At 42.8% G+C, this 13,691-nt stretch overlaps 5 protein-coding genes across 5 annotated transcripts; 1 reads left to right on the top strand and 4 right to left on the bottom strand.

Annotated features, from left to right (window-relative positions):
* Positions 1-590: 590 nt before the first annotated feature.
* Positions 591-1,658, bottom strand: BCR41DRAFT_366895 (catalase; the record flags this gene model as incomplete). The annotated part of the gene is made up of 1 exon (XM_022026258.1): positions 591-1,658. One exon carries the CDS (start codon positions 1,656-1,658, stop codon positions 591-593), a length of 1,068 nt encoding a protein of 355 aa, XP_021885905.1.
* Positions 1,659-2,217: 559 nt separating this feature from the next.
* Positions 2,218-4,296, bottom strand: BCR41DRAFT_344853 (cytochrome C1 family-domain-containing protein). Its single transcript, XM_022022606.1, has 6 exons — positions 4,159-4,296; positions 3,910-3,951; positions 3,625-3,788; positions 2,922-3,219; positions 2,425-2,765; positions 2,218-2,313 (listed from the first exon to the last, which is right to left on the bottom strand). The coding sequence occupies exons 1-6, from the start codon at positions 4,213-4,215 to the stop codon at positions 2,289-2,291; spliced, it is 927 nt and encodes a 308-aa protein (XP_021885904.1). The 5' UTR covers positions 4,216-4,296; the 3' UTR covers positions 2,218-2,288.
* Positions 4,297-7,132: 2,836 nt separating this feature from the next.
* BCR41DRAFT_344851 (hypothetical protein) lies at positions 7,133-7,927 on the bottom strand. The gene has a single exon (XM_022022605.1). It carries the CDS (start codon positions 7,837-7,839, stop codon positions 7,471-7,473), a length of 369 nt encoding a protein of 122 aa, XP_021885903.1. The 5' UTR covers positions 7,840-7,927; the 3' UTR covers positions 7,133-7,470.
* A 641-nt stretch (positions 7,928-8,568) lies between these two features.
* On the top strand, positions 8,569-9,330 carry BCR41DRAFT_366892 (hypothetical protein; the record flags this gene model as incomplete). Its single annotated transcript, XM_022026257.1, has 1 exon — positions 8,569-9,330. One exon carries the CDS (start codon positions 8,569-8,571, stop codon positions 9,328-9,330), a length of 762 nt encoding a protein of 253 aa, XP_021885902.1.
* A 377-nt stretch (positions 9,331-9,707) lies between these two features.
* BCR41DRAFT_391684 (hypothetical protein) lies at positions 9,708-13,062 on the bottom strand (the record flags this gene model as incomplete). Its single annotated transcript, XM_022028384.1, has 12 exons — positions 9,708-9,776; positions 9,896-9,957; positions 10,158-10,399; positions 10,861-11,054; positions 11,141-11,238; positions 11,365-11,422; positions 11,563-11,779; positions 11,877-11,933; positions 12,039-12,218; positions 12,422-12,558; positions 12,636-12,779; positions 12,850-13,062. 12 exons carry the CDS (start codon positions 13,060-13,062, stop codon positions 9,708-9,710), a joined length of 1,671 nt encoding a protein of 556 aa, XP_021885901.1.
* Between the last annotated feature and the right edge of the window lie 629 nt (positions 13,063-13,691).

Raw genomic sequence — 13,691 nt, 5'->3', positions numbered from 1 at the left:
GTTTTGTCTCTGTTTCCTGTCTTGTTGGTCGTCCAGTGAGATTGTAAGGCTGACTTTTTTTTTTTGTTGCGCGCAGGAAAATGTAATGAAACGAAAATGACACTGAAGACAGTCAAGGTTTGTCCCTGTTCCTTGTTCCCTACTATAATCTAATTATGGAATGAATGAAAAGGTCAAAATTACCTTCTTTTTTTTTTTTTTTTTTTTTTTTCCTTCCTTACTAATGGAGGATGCGACTAAATGTGGAATTATTTGTACAGGACAGACAATTGAGGTAAAAGGAATGAAAATGGATGTGAATGTGGAGCAGTGGAGCAGCGGAGCAGTGGCGCAGGATTTTTTTTTTTGTATTATTTATTTTCACACACTCACGCGCACACAACAAGGGGAAAGGAGGTGTATGAGTTTGTGTGGTAACAATGATGGACTCTCCCCTAATGACACAAAACGCGTACTTTTTTATTTTTTTATTTTTTATTATTCATGCAAGAGCAATCCAACTGTCTCGAAGCAATGTGCGTATAAAATCTTGTTGATCTATTGCTGTCGCTGCTATTGCTTATCTTTTTTTTTTTTTTTTTTTTTTTTTTCTATATGACCTTTGGCTCCTCGCGAGGGACATGGTTCATTTGATCACGTACTCGTGAGATTCGCTCATACACAATCTTTCTTGTACGGTTGATAGAACCCAAAGGTTTATGCTCCGCCAAGGAATGCCATGGGTTGAACGACAATCTTTCCACCAGTGCTTTTAATTCTTCAGACTCTGTATCTTGTCTCGGTACCGTCAAAGTTGCAATCTCATAAAACGGTGCCTCCTTCTCATCCCACTCTGTCATCGAGTCCTCCACATCCTGACGCTCGTCTACCTTGGGCTGCACCAAAAACTTGAACTCCACATCTTTTTTCGCCAAAGTGGCCTCAACAACCTTGTGCAAGAACTCCGGCTCTGGGTCAGACGGCATCGCATCGTGGGCTGTCGACACGGGCTTCAACGAGTACTTGACCGCCAATCGACTCTCACCCACACCCAGCTGATATGGAACAGCTGAGAAATATTGAACTTGCAACGGGTTGGAAATCTTGGTCGACCCCAGCTTGGCTGCGATGAGAGTTCCCTTCAATCCCAATGTGAATGGGAGCGTTAGCTTGGGTATAATCGAATCTGAAGAGTTCTTGGCCATCGCTTCCAGATACGCTTTGGAATCGTTGACAAAGAACAGTGGATTATTGATCATCAAGAAATCTTGTGTCGTCGCATCTCGATCGGTCTCCAACAACTTGGGTCCTGGGACATTCAACAGCTTGATGGCGCAGCCTCGACTATCGCCCCGTTCGTCTTCTTTCTTCGCATCACCTGATCCGTTCGACAAACGTACGATAGCTTCATAACTCTTTCCGGGAACAAAGACTCCTTTGGCAAAACGTGGTGGGATGTCTTCGTGAACCTTGAACTGAGCCCTAAGGACACCAGTGGCTCTCGAGTGCACATCACGGAGTGCTTCACCTGGCTTGTTATCGTAGGCTTTATGGATGTTGCCCTCGAGCAAATCGGCCACCTTGACCGCAAGCTCGGCTTCATGGGGTTGAAGGCGCTCACCCAGCGCCTCGTCAATGGCCACTGGATGTGGAACATCATTAGATGAAACTGAGGCCATGGTACTATTATATCGGCAGTGGTGATGAAGATGATAATTGACTTTATGATAGCTAATAATACTACTAGCAACGGCAACACGGGTCTTGAGGGTTGAGGAATTAGATGGGGTTGGACAAAGGGGGGTAGAGAAAAGTCGAAGGAAGGAAGTGGAAGGAAAGGTGGAACGAAGATGTGCAAGCATATTGAAACTGAAAAATCAGCGTGGGAGCGAGGCTATTAATTGGTGTTCCATGCAAAAGAGGCAATTGGAGGCCGATGTTGTAGAGTGAAGTGGCTTGATAAAGCCTCGGAGATAGAGATAATGGTAAAGAAAAAAGAAAGTGACCCAGGCAAGTGATGGCTCTGTCCAATATTTTGTGTTCCGATTGCCACGACTGCACAGGAACAAACTTTTTTTTTTTTTTTTTTTTTGAGCGCCTCCGCCCGCAGCCCGCCTGCATGCGAAATCTTTTTTGTTGACGAATGACGGATAATCACATTTATATTTTATCAGAGAAAAAATGATTAAGAATTCTGAAAAGAACAATTTGTTTTAATAACAAAAGAAACTTTTTTTTTATGAGAGGAAAAAGGTTGGTGATTATAATTCTAGGGCATGGACATCGTCAAAAATAGAAGGGATCATAGTTTAGTGCTTCTTTGGTGTAGGAGGACTAAATTTTTTTTAAAAAAAAAATGAAACGCGTATTGTTAATACTTATTTCCTTTCATTTATCAGCTGACATGTTGATAAAAAAATAAAACGCGTCATCTAATACACTTACTTGTACAAAATCTTGCGGGTCTTGAGTGCAGCCCATTTGTGCCTCTTAAGGTAGATTGAGAGACCTGTTAAGATGGTCAGGAGGGTCAATGCCTTCATGCCCATCTTCTTACGCTCATCCATCTCAGGCTCAGCAGCCCAGCTGAGGAAAATAGTGACATCCTTAGCCATCTGTGAGGTAGTGGCGGGTGTGCCGTCCTCGTACTCGACAAGCCCATCGTACAACACACGAGCCATACCAATGGCTCCACCAGGGAAGTAAGGATTGAAGTTCAGGCCCTCACGGATTTCAATACCAGCTGGAGGATCCTGGTAACCGGTCAACAGGGAGTAGACGTAGTCCTAATATTAACGTATAAAGCAAAGTTTGCATTCCAGATCCATGCAATAAAACAAAAACACATCATTAGACATGTAATGAACTCTCTCTAATTGCTATCTTTCCTAACCGGTAAAGAAAAAAAATATTTGTTCAACATCCTGGATCAGTCCACTTACAGCGCCACCGTGACGAGCCTTGATCATCAACGAAAGATCTGGGGGGAGAGCACCAGCGTTACCAGCGCGAGCCTGTTCCTCATTGGCGTAGGGGCGGGGCATATAATCCGAAAGCTTTCCGGGGCGCTGGAACATATCTCCAACATCGTTGGGGCCATCAGTGTACTCGTTCTCCTCAGCCATGGCCTTGACCTCAGCCTCAGTGTGCGAGACGCCAACCAAGTTGCGCCAGGCAATACGGTCAAGAGAATGGCAAGCAGCGCAAACCTCCTTATAAACCTGATAACCACGTCGAATACTAATTGGAGCCATTTGTAAAAATTCAAATGTCAATCATCGGTTGATTGGTAGAATCCATACTTTCCATGTTTGAAGTTGATGCACTCTTCGTTCAAAAACATATATACACGCCATCAAACACTGCTGTCTTCTGTCATCTCCACAATAATCCCTTTAGCTGCCTTCTGTGTCCTTCTTCCTCATTATTGTTCCCATTGAGTATTTTGATATATTAATTGATCCAGAATTGAGTGAGATCCAATGCCTTGCAATACGCCTCGGAAAGTCTTCCGAGAGAAAAAAAAAAAAAAAAAAAAAAACTGTAATAAAAATCGACCGAAGGAATATAAAGAAACTCAATCCCCCTCATATGAGGCGAACATTTGATGGGAAAGGAGAAGAGGGAAAGCAAGAAGTTTCTTACGCAGCATGATCAAAGGTAGAAAGGTTCTTCTTGTGCTCCCAAGGAAGTGCTGGGGGATGAAGACCATCAGCAAGCATGTTGGCATCAACTGATTCCATGGAGAGGTAAGCAAGAGCGCCGACGGTGGCGACACCAGCAGCAGCCATAGAGATATTTTTGGCGTTCTATAAAGGTTTTTTATTGGTTAAGAATGGCACAGCATGAATAGCGCGATTCAGTTGAATAATCAAATTCCAATATCGGATCTTGATATTCGAAGGTAGGTGAATAAACATTTGTAATTACCATGCTGGTGGTAGCATTTGCGCTGGTAGATTGGTAGCGAGCCTATTTACAAACGATAAGGGGGACAACGGGATTGAGAAAATAAAAGACGTGTGAGAGTTTTTTTTACATTGAGACCATGATACATGAATGTTTGGAGGATATCGGGATTCGGAAATTGCTTCCGCGTTTGAACAAAGGAGTTGAAATCAGGATTCCGACATAGGTAAAGGAGGTGTAGAAGCACTGTGTGGATGTATATATGTATACCTGAACAGCAAGACGCTGAACAGCCTTGCGAGTCGAGTGGGCAGACAGGCGAAGCATAGTGACGGAGGGAAAGGGGGTGTGATTGGTGATGAAAAAGAGAAAGGGAATGATGGATTTGTTTGTGCTCTCTCCTTTGCGCGCTTGCTGCAGTCCGCCCGATTTCTGTTCGGAAAACCAAAATAAAAAATACAGGCGGAGTGGATCCTAGAATAATCACGTGATCTATGACGTACCAGTCGAGCTTTTTTGTGGCGTCGCAACGCATATTCATTTGTTTCCGAAGTCAAGTGCGATTCAATATGGTCTATCTGAAGGACATAATCCTTAATCAATGACGAATCCAACAGAGCTTCCAGATCGTTACTCATCTTTCTCATCTCCAACTTACTACAGGGATCGATAGCACTAGCATTGTTATTCCTGAAATGGCCATGAACCGACACTTGAGCAACAACCCAGGTCTCGAATAAGGCTTTGCTATCCACTTTCTTGGGACAAAAGCATGATGAAAGTGCATGACTCTAGCCTAGCTGCTTGACTCAGCCTATACGTTGAACTGCTACAACATCACCATCCTCAGAAGCAGAGTGTTTATTGGGAATCTCAATAGATAGTGATACGAAGAACCAAGACAGATACCTGGAATGATGGCTTCATCCAAAAGCCAAGATTTTTACTAAGAGGAAAATAAAATCGAATGCTCAGAGTGCGGCATCATTCGGGACTGAAGGGGGCTTTATATGGCGCACCACATGATATCATGAAGTATAGTCTCTTACAAAATCGCCACTGTACAATAGGTTTGCGACGAACACCTCATCAACAGGAACCACAGCTTTATTTTCGAGACAAGCAACAAAAAGAGTCAGAGGCGGCGGTAATGACAGCGACAGAAGAGTGAATGAATAAACAAAGAGGAGGAGATAAAAGAGAAAGCATTAGCAAGATTAACACTTAAGCTGGCATTGGACATCATCAAGTCATACATTCTTGGATTCATGGTCCAATGCGCAGTGGGATCAGTTGTGCTTGTGATTTAGCTTCAACGTGTATAGAATACGGATGCGCAACAGTGGTTGACGACGCTATAGTTGAGGGTCCACCAGAGGTGGTGACGGTAGCTGAGGAGTTACTACACTGAATCATCGATCTCTTTTGCAACAATGACTACTTTTCTGGAAGGCTCTGACTGGAGTGAAGGGAGAGTAGACCATGCACCGGCAAAGCCCCTATGATACTTTGCGGGGATAGATTGATGAGCAATGTACAGAAAAGTCTCGGTGCTGGATAGCAATAGAAAGCGCCGTTGGAATAACTCGAGGTTGTTGTAATGGGCTTGAGAAGAAAATTCAATGACATGATGGGCGCTGACGATGCTTTGGTTCCAATGGCATGTTGGGCGATCAAGATAAGGAGCAAAAGAGGTGAATGAGCATCCTGGAGGTTTATAGAGGGATTGAAGATGTGGCAAGCCTCTATTGCCTTTCATAACTCCTTGCATAAGGAGGCTGTTTGCCTCCATAAGGCTCAACAGAGGATAAACAAAGCAGAGCCACTATCCTTTCTACATGGACTTGCTATCTGTTGTATCGGGCTCATCTTCAGGGTTACAGGCACGAGATCAGAAAGGATGATGGAAGCAAAATAGTATATACCATTCGTGGGACAAGTGATACTAAAAAGGACAAAGCACATGAGTAAAACGCTTGAAAACTTCAGAGGACATTGGGTCGAAGCTGGTTAAGCTACTACTTGGCCCTTGCAGAAGCCAGCTGGACAGAATCGACGGACGATACTTCCATAAGCTAAAGCATTGACACGATAATGGATATAGTGTGAAAGCCTTTCTCGGGAAACATCTTAATGGCTTCTTTGCTTCCTTAGTTTGAGCACAGGAGCCAAGGCCAATGCCAATGCCAATGCCAGCACAAGTACTGCCTCTATAATTGCAAACACTACAGCTACTCCAGCCCCATCCAACGAAACAACTTCCAACACTTCTACTGCTCCTCTCCCCACTTCAGTCGGTGCCCCAGTTACAACACCCGCACCAGCGCCTAACCTCAATGCCAATCCTAATCCTGACTCTAATCTTAACCCCAACGTTGACCCTGCACCTGCAGCCTTTGCTCAACATCCTGATTTGTATTATTGGGGAGTCCAGGTCAGTTGGGCAGTCGAAGTGCCTATTCCCCCCCGGAAGGATCCTACACAGCGATGCTCGCTCATTTAGGATTGTCATTTTGGCAGATGGTGCAGAAAATGAATGGGAATCTTGCTGTTGGCACGTCGATTGAACACTATTTGCCTGAACACCTGGAGACAAATAGGGCCGAGGAGGGTAAGCCGATCATCTTTATTGCACATGTGATATGGAATCCCTATTGAATTATTACAACTTTCGTGATGTGGGCTGTGGGAACACGTATTAATCTCATCTCTATTATATTCCCCTCTTTTGCTTCCTCTTCTTGGTGCTCGAAAAGTCAAGTCCGATTCTATTATGGTCTACCTCTGAGAGGACAAAATCCTTGATCAACGACGAGTCCAACAAAGCCTCCAGATCGTTACTAATTTTTTCCCTCATCTCCGACTCACTGCAAGAAGGATAAACAATACCAGCACTATTGCTCTTGAAATAATCATCAACCGACACCTGTGCAACAACCCAGATCTCGGATTGGACTTTGCCATCTACTTTCCTAGGACGAAAGGATGGTGGGAGTGGATGGCTCTGTCCTGACTGTTGGGTCCGACCCATATGTTGAACTGCTGCAATGTCGTCATCTTCAGAAACAGAGTGCTCACTGGGAATATCAATAGACAGCGCTACTGTGTTCCGGACATCATCCAGCGAAGAACCAGAGCCGATGGCCTCCTTCATTAGCCATGATGCGACTAGAGCATAAAAGGAGGGATGGAGGGAAAGAAAAGGAAATTGGATGGTTAGGCGTGTGGCACCATTCAGGACCAAAAAAAAAAAAAAAAAAAAAAAAAAAGAGATATGCATATGACACTCAACATGATCCTATGAAAGGTAGTCTCTTACGGAACTCGGCGTTCCAAAATGGGTTCATAGTGGACGTCTCATCAACAAGGACCTCAGCTTCGTCTTTGAATTAAACAATAGAAGAGTCAGAAACAGAAGAAATGACGGCGGTAGAAGAGAGAGTGAACAAGTAAAGACGGAAAGGATGTTAGCATGGAATGAAGGTAGTAGAACGAGGTGGTATTTAACATCTTAGGTGGCATTGGACATCAGGCCTTATATCCTTAAATTTATGACTCTATGTGTCCTGGGATCGGCTACATTCATGGCTTACCTTCAACATCCATAGAATACGGATGCACAACGGCGACTGGCGGCGCTATAGTTAAGGAGCTATCAGAGATGGTAGCTGTAGCTGAGGAGCCACCACACTGGGCCATCAATCTTTTTGCGAAAGTGACCACTTTTCTGGAAAGGCTTGGATGGAGTGAATGGAGAGCAGAATATGTACTTTCAAACCCTCTACGATGCCTGGCAGGGGTAGGATGACGGACAATATACAAGGAAGTGTCGGTACTCAACATTAATAGGCGTTTGAGTAAGGTAAGGTCACTGCCGTACTGGCCTTTTTGAGGGGAGCTAGAGGAGAACGTAAAGACGTGGTCGAGATTGATGGTTGATTCTGATATCATGTTATGCAAAGAGTAAAGTGAGGATCAAAAAGATGGGTGGGCATCCTGAAGTTTATATACGAAATGCGGATGGGCTTTTATGTTGCACAATTACAATTACACCATAAGAGCATGAATAAAACATGTTTGGTTCATTTCATTGTAATAATCATTTGTTGTATTCATTTCTCAGAATGTTAATCAACCATACCAATCCGCTTGGATTAAATAGCAGAATGAATAAGCTACTCATGCACCCATGTCTTTTTTTTTTTTTTCTTGACAACAAGGACCCATGAGGTCATATAGAATCTGCACCAATGTTTTTTCGATGCTCAATGGAGGAAAAAGATTATCATTTGTGGAACGGCCGGAAATAATATTAGACGCGTCAAAAGATCGGTGTGCTCTCATCTTTTTCTTTTTTTTTTTTTTTTTTTTAAAAAGCCCCTGCAGTGAAAACGCGGTAAATTTATACCACGCTACAATCTGTGCAGTCATGAACCTAAATTTTTTTTTTTTTTTTTTTTTTTTTTTTTTTTTGCTTCGCCATCAGGCAATAAATATAGAGAGGAAAATTATTATCATCACAATTTGGCGATTTTCATCCATCACATTTCATACATTTCAATTGCGGCATAAATCATACATTGGCTTCTCTGCTCGAACTAAGAGAGCAAAGAGGCTATTAAAGTACTTCCTGAGAAAGGCTTCCACGATACATTCATTACCGCTTCGACGTTTTAGCTTATGGAAGCATCGTCCGCCGATTCTGCTCAGCTAGCTACTGCTAGGGCCAGGCAGCATAACCAGCGGTCCAAGCTACTGCAATGTCCTCCAGAGATCCTCAAGATTATTGCTCTATGGATCCGCGACCCACTTGAACGGATGCGCTTCAGTCATATATGCTCTTTCCTTTTCAGCATCACTTCCTCCCGTGATTGGTTTGACCTATTTTGCTTCCATCACCCTTCCTGGTCTCGTGGTTGTAAACTTGAAGATGAACCCGACAGAGATGGTACATCCATGTGGAAAAAGATCACAGTCAAAGACTCGTACCTATTCAAAAGATTGACGGCTGATCTACCGCCATTACCACCACCACTAACGTCATTGTCGCTGCAACAATCTTCCGATGCCGATGTCAATGCCGATGCTGATGCCAGTGCCAATGCCAATATTGCTATGGATGTTGACTCAGCTTTCGAACACACTATACCAAATTCTGATGCAGTATATGTAATAGCACCATCAGAAACAGTGGCCTCTGAAGTAACCGGAGCTGCATCAATGTCAGAAGTATCAAATAATGTCCAAACAAGAGTAGGTCGTCTGAGAGTGTTGCTTAATGAGGCACAAGTTTTTCACTCAGATACGACCACCACAAATGGCAAATGGAGACGCATTGGTTCCCCTGTATATAACATCCACTATCCATCCGACAGCATCATTTCAGCTTCGATACCCATGCGACCTACAGCCACAGATGGGGACTGCCTTCAAGATCGCTAAACCCTTCTATACCAGCTACCTGATCTCACCAACCCGGTTGCTGTCTGCGGGAGCGAATACTGGACAGGGGATCTAGATCAGGGGAATAAATGGTATCATGATCTACCTGATCAACGACGAATCCGACAGAGCCTCCAGACCGCTACTGATTTTTCTCTCATATCTAATTCACCGCAGGAAGGGTAAGCAATGCTAGCAGTATTGTTCTTGAAATGATCATTTGCCAGCACTTAAGCTATGATCCAGGTCTCGAATTGGACTTTGCCATCTATTTCCATGGGATGGAAATACGGTGAAAGTGCATGGCTCTGGCCTAGCTGTTCAATTCGACGCCTACATTGAACTGTTGCAGTATCGTCATCCTTAGAAGCAGAGTGTTAACTGGGAAGATCAACAGACAGTGGTGTTGTCTCCTGGGTATCATCCGGCGAAGAACCAAGGTCTGACTAGAGCATAAAAGCGAGAAGAGGAAAATATAATCGAACGTTCAGATGTGTGGAGTCATTCAGGACTAGAGAGATCTTTATATGACACATCACTTGGTCCTATGAAAATAATCTCTTACGAATCTCGCCACTAACGATGAGTTTACAGCGGACATTTCATCAATAGAAACTTCAGCTTTATCTTCGAAACAGACAACAAAAAGAACCAGAAGTGGCGGTAATGGCAGCAATAGAAGAGAGTGAATAAAGCAGGGAGATGAAGCGGTAAGAATATTAATAGAAAATGGTAATTCATCTAAGCTGGCATTGGACATCACCAAGTCATATATCCTTGGATTTATAATTCAATGCGCTGCGGAACCAGTTACACGTATGGTTTACCTTCAACATGCATAGAATACTGACGTGTAATAGCAGTTGAAGGTCCTATAGTTGAGAGACTATCAGAGGCAGTAGTGGTAGCTAAGGAGCTACCACACTGGACCACCAATCTTTTTACAACAATGATCACCTTTCCGGAAGGCTTTGACTGGACTGAATAAAGAATTGGCCACGCGCAGGCAAAGTCTTTACGATGCTTAGTGGGGACAGGATGGCGGACAATGTACAAGAAAGCCTCAACACTGTAAGGTAATAGGAAGAGGCGTTGGGAAAATGTAATGGAACTATTATATTAGTCCCTTTGAGGGGGGATTCAATGACATGATGGCCATTGAAGATGGCTGGTCCTAATGGCATAATAGGCGGTCATAAGGATAAAAAAAAAAAAAAAAAAAAAAAAAAAAAGAGTAGGTATCTTAAGGATTTAAATAGAAAGTGAAGATGAGAGCAAGACGCTATTGCCTTGCATGACTATGCAATATGGTATGAAGAGAAATAAATATTCATTTAATATTCATTCCCTAGCGCAGGGTGTCTGAATCGCTCACGTAGTGTAGATGGATTTAAATGACTGACCATTACCGGATTTCAAATTAAAATATTTTTGAGAAGAACCACTATTTATTGGTTGCGATACATGACGTTTTGTACTGTAACTATAGCCATGTCCCCTTTATCTTCATCTACTTTTGCATTTTCTTACAGCTCTTTCGTTGAACTGGTCGAAGGTTGACTATTTGCGTCCTTTTTAAACCGGGACACTGTTGGAGGAAATACTGTAAATTGTCCCAAAGTCCATGGGTGCCTCGTTACCGAGCGACGATATGTCGTGGCTTTCGTACCTTGGTGCTTCAACTTCCTCCTTCGTGCTCCCTTAGCATACCCTTCCAAGTATTTCTATTAAATGCATTACGGTATCCACAATGAGGACGTGAACGGCTCTTTTTTCTATTAAAATGGCATTTACCGTGACATTAACCTACCGAGTAATCCCATAGTGTAGCAATCGTCTCGTCTGTGCCTGAAAGGAACTCGTTCCATGACGTGTTGCAGTGAGGCAACATTGGACCATGGTCTGTCACTAAATCACAGACAAAAACATCTTCTATGCGCTTCAAACAGAAAATACTTGCCGTTCATCCTAACACGGACCGGCTGGTGAGATGTTGAATATATTTCCGTCGACAAAATTTGTTATGTTACTTACCATGAACATCCATCGCCAACAAATGGAAATCTTCCCAGGACCACCATTCGATCTTCTCCTCCGGATGCAGCAGCATAGAGTGGCTGACCAATAAGTTCTTCCTGACTTAGAGGTCGAGCTTCTGTTGAGAGGTAAAGCACTTCTTGAACTCACTGTTGTTCAGCTCCAAGTCATCTTCAATCCGCACTGTAGATTGACTTTCTTGCCGTAAACTGAAATTGAGGTATCCGTGTTTAGTTCTTCTCCAAAGATTTCGTTCTGGTATTTAGATGCTTTACTATCAAGTTCTCCACTAATAAAAGTATATTCTATGTAAGATACCTCTATTTCTGAGATGTTTTCTACGTAGGCTGGAGTCAAGGAGATCAAAATTGGAAGTACTCCCAAGCCTCGGTACAGTGTGCCTAACAATTTCCTTCAGTAAGTCATAATAGCCATAAAGTGAATCCACCGTTTTCAGTATCCACCTTTTGAAATTCATGTTATGGTTGGTGAAACAACTTAGTACATACTCCCAAATGGATACAACTTTGGATTCTGACATCAATGTGTTCGGCTTTTCCAAGGCCCTATTAGTATTCAAAAACATCAAAGATAAAAACAGTGGTAAGTCAGTTTCTGCCTGAATACAATTGAAACCATAAATGCTTTGAATTTTCTCTGAACTGACTTACATGAAATGAACCGCTGAAAAAACTGCCTTGTGAATCCCATTGTGAGCCTTAGTCTTCACTGCCATCAGCTGGATCATCTTATCTGAGAGTCGATTTAAATCAATGACTCTGTCTTCTTCAGTCACTTCAGCTGAGGCTTCTTTTAACTCCTCCATCACCTCTCCTAGTCCATCGATTTTACTGGATTGGGAGAAGTCTACTTGAACGCATTTCGTTCGAATTTCGTTCAATAGGTGCACATTAAAAGAAATATTGAGGATCTTGAATTCTTGTATTTATAATCCCTGAAAGCGCAACACTACGCATGTTCATGTAATAAAACCCTGTAAGTAAAGCCGACCATTATGATCATAAACAAAATAGAGTTATCCAGGATGACATACCACACATCAAGCTCCATCACTTTGGATAGCTGCTCCTTTTGGGACAAACGAGCGCAGACAAAGTCATATATATCAATGTGTAAGTTGCTCAGGTGGACTGTAGACCTAGTGATAGTAGTTTGAGGCTCTCCTTTGACCTGCAAATGCAATGGATGTTTAAAACATGTCTTCATATCACGTATACGTTTATTATTATACATTCAGAGAAAAATACCTTGGCCCTCAAATGATACATAAGAGAAAGCCACGGCTCGGCGAACCTCGAAACCCTGCCTTCCGTCCTATCTCCCTTCCGTTTCGAAGCTACAGGTGAAGATTCCTCTCCAGTAGTCTCCCACGCATTTCGCATATGCTCTAGCTGTATCATATGGCTTACTTAAACGGAGCACTTTTACATTATAAAAAATGTCAACATTCATCATACTAACCTCCACCTGAGCGACCAGATTCCCTGCGACCTTCTTTTGTTCATCGGACGAAGCAGGATCTTCCAATGTAGCACGAAGAGAAGACTGGTACAACTTCAGATGCTTCTCAGGTGCTTCAGAAGGATTATTTTTGCTTAAATATGAGATGAACATGGCCAAGTCTGACCAGTGTTCGACTGAGCAGTCCAGAAAGAACTGTGAACCGCGGCTCATGTTTTGATGCTTTGAAACACGAAAAGGACAAGGTGCGATGTGTCCTTTAATTGTGGCGTTAGATAGTCCCTTAAATATCACTTTTTTGTAGCAATAACACGTTTAAGCAAACCATGACCAAGCTGCACCTTTTAATTTACCATGTGCAATGCCTTGGCTCGCGCTTCCTCTCGATATATGTGGATATGTCTTTTTTCTCAGAGGCACCACCGTCGATATACAGGATAAGGTTTAATGGTGCTCCATACTTCCCTGCCCCCTTTCCATGATCTTGTGGACTGTATCAAGGGGATGATTGGAGTATGCGTTTCAAATTATGGGATAAAAGTTCCTAGGACATCGAATCTTATGAGAGCGCCGTAAATTGAAAGGATAGGAAGGATTAGAGGTGGAGCAGATTGAAGAATGGCAGTGGGGAGTTGTCTCGTAGCCTGTCTTTAGAAGAAAAGGCCAGAGGTCCTCCATTCCCATTGCTAAGGGGCGATATTAATATGGATGTGGAAATATTGATGGAGCTACTAATGAGAGAGATGTTGAGTGATAAAAAAAAAAAAAAAAAAAAAAAAATCATCGTGTGAATTCTTGCATGATATTTCATGTGGCATCAGTCCAATTTTTTTAAAATTCGG

Source organism: Lobosporangium transversale, assembly GCF_002105155.1.
Source record: "Lobosporangium transversale strain NRRL 3116 chromosome Unknown BCR41scaffold_2, whole genome shotgun sequence".
Lineage (NCBI taxonomy): Eukaryota > Fungi > Mortierellomycota > Mortierellomycetes > Mortierellales > Mortierellaceae > Lobosporangium > Lobosporangium transversale.
Note: the sequence above shows the minus strand (reverse complement) of the source record. Positions and strands in the feature narration are given on the sequence as shown.

Excerpts from the sequence above, each read along its gene's own strand:
- BCR41DRAFT_344853 (XM_022022606.1), bottom strand. The coding sequence starts at position 4,215 with ATGCTTCGCCTGTCTGCCCACTCGACTCGCAAGGCTGTTCAGCGTCTT. Across the intron at positions 3,789-3,909 it reads CAAATGCTACCACCAGCATG|AACGCCAAAAATATCTCTAT; the intron begins GTAATTACAAAT and ends AAACCTTTATAG. Across the intron at positions 2,314-2,424 it reads ACCCGCAAGATTTTGTACAA|TCCTCCTACACCAAAGAAGC; the intron begins GTAAGTGTATTA and ends AAAAAAATTTAG.
- BCR41DRAFT_344851 (XM_022022605.1), bottom strand. The coding sequence starts at position 7,839 with ATGATATCAGAATCAACCATCAATCTCGACCACGTCTTTACGTTCTCC.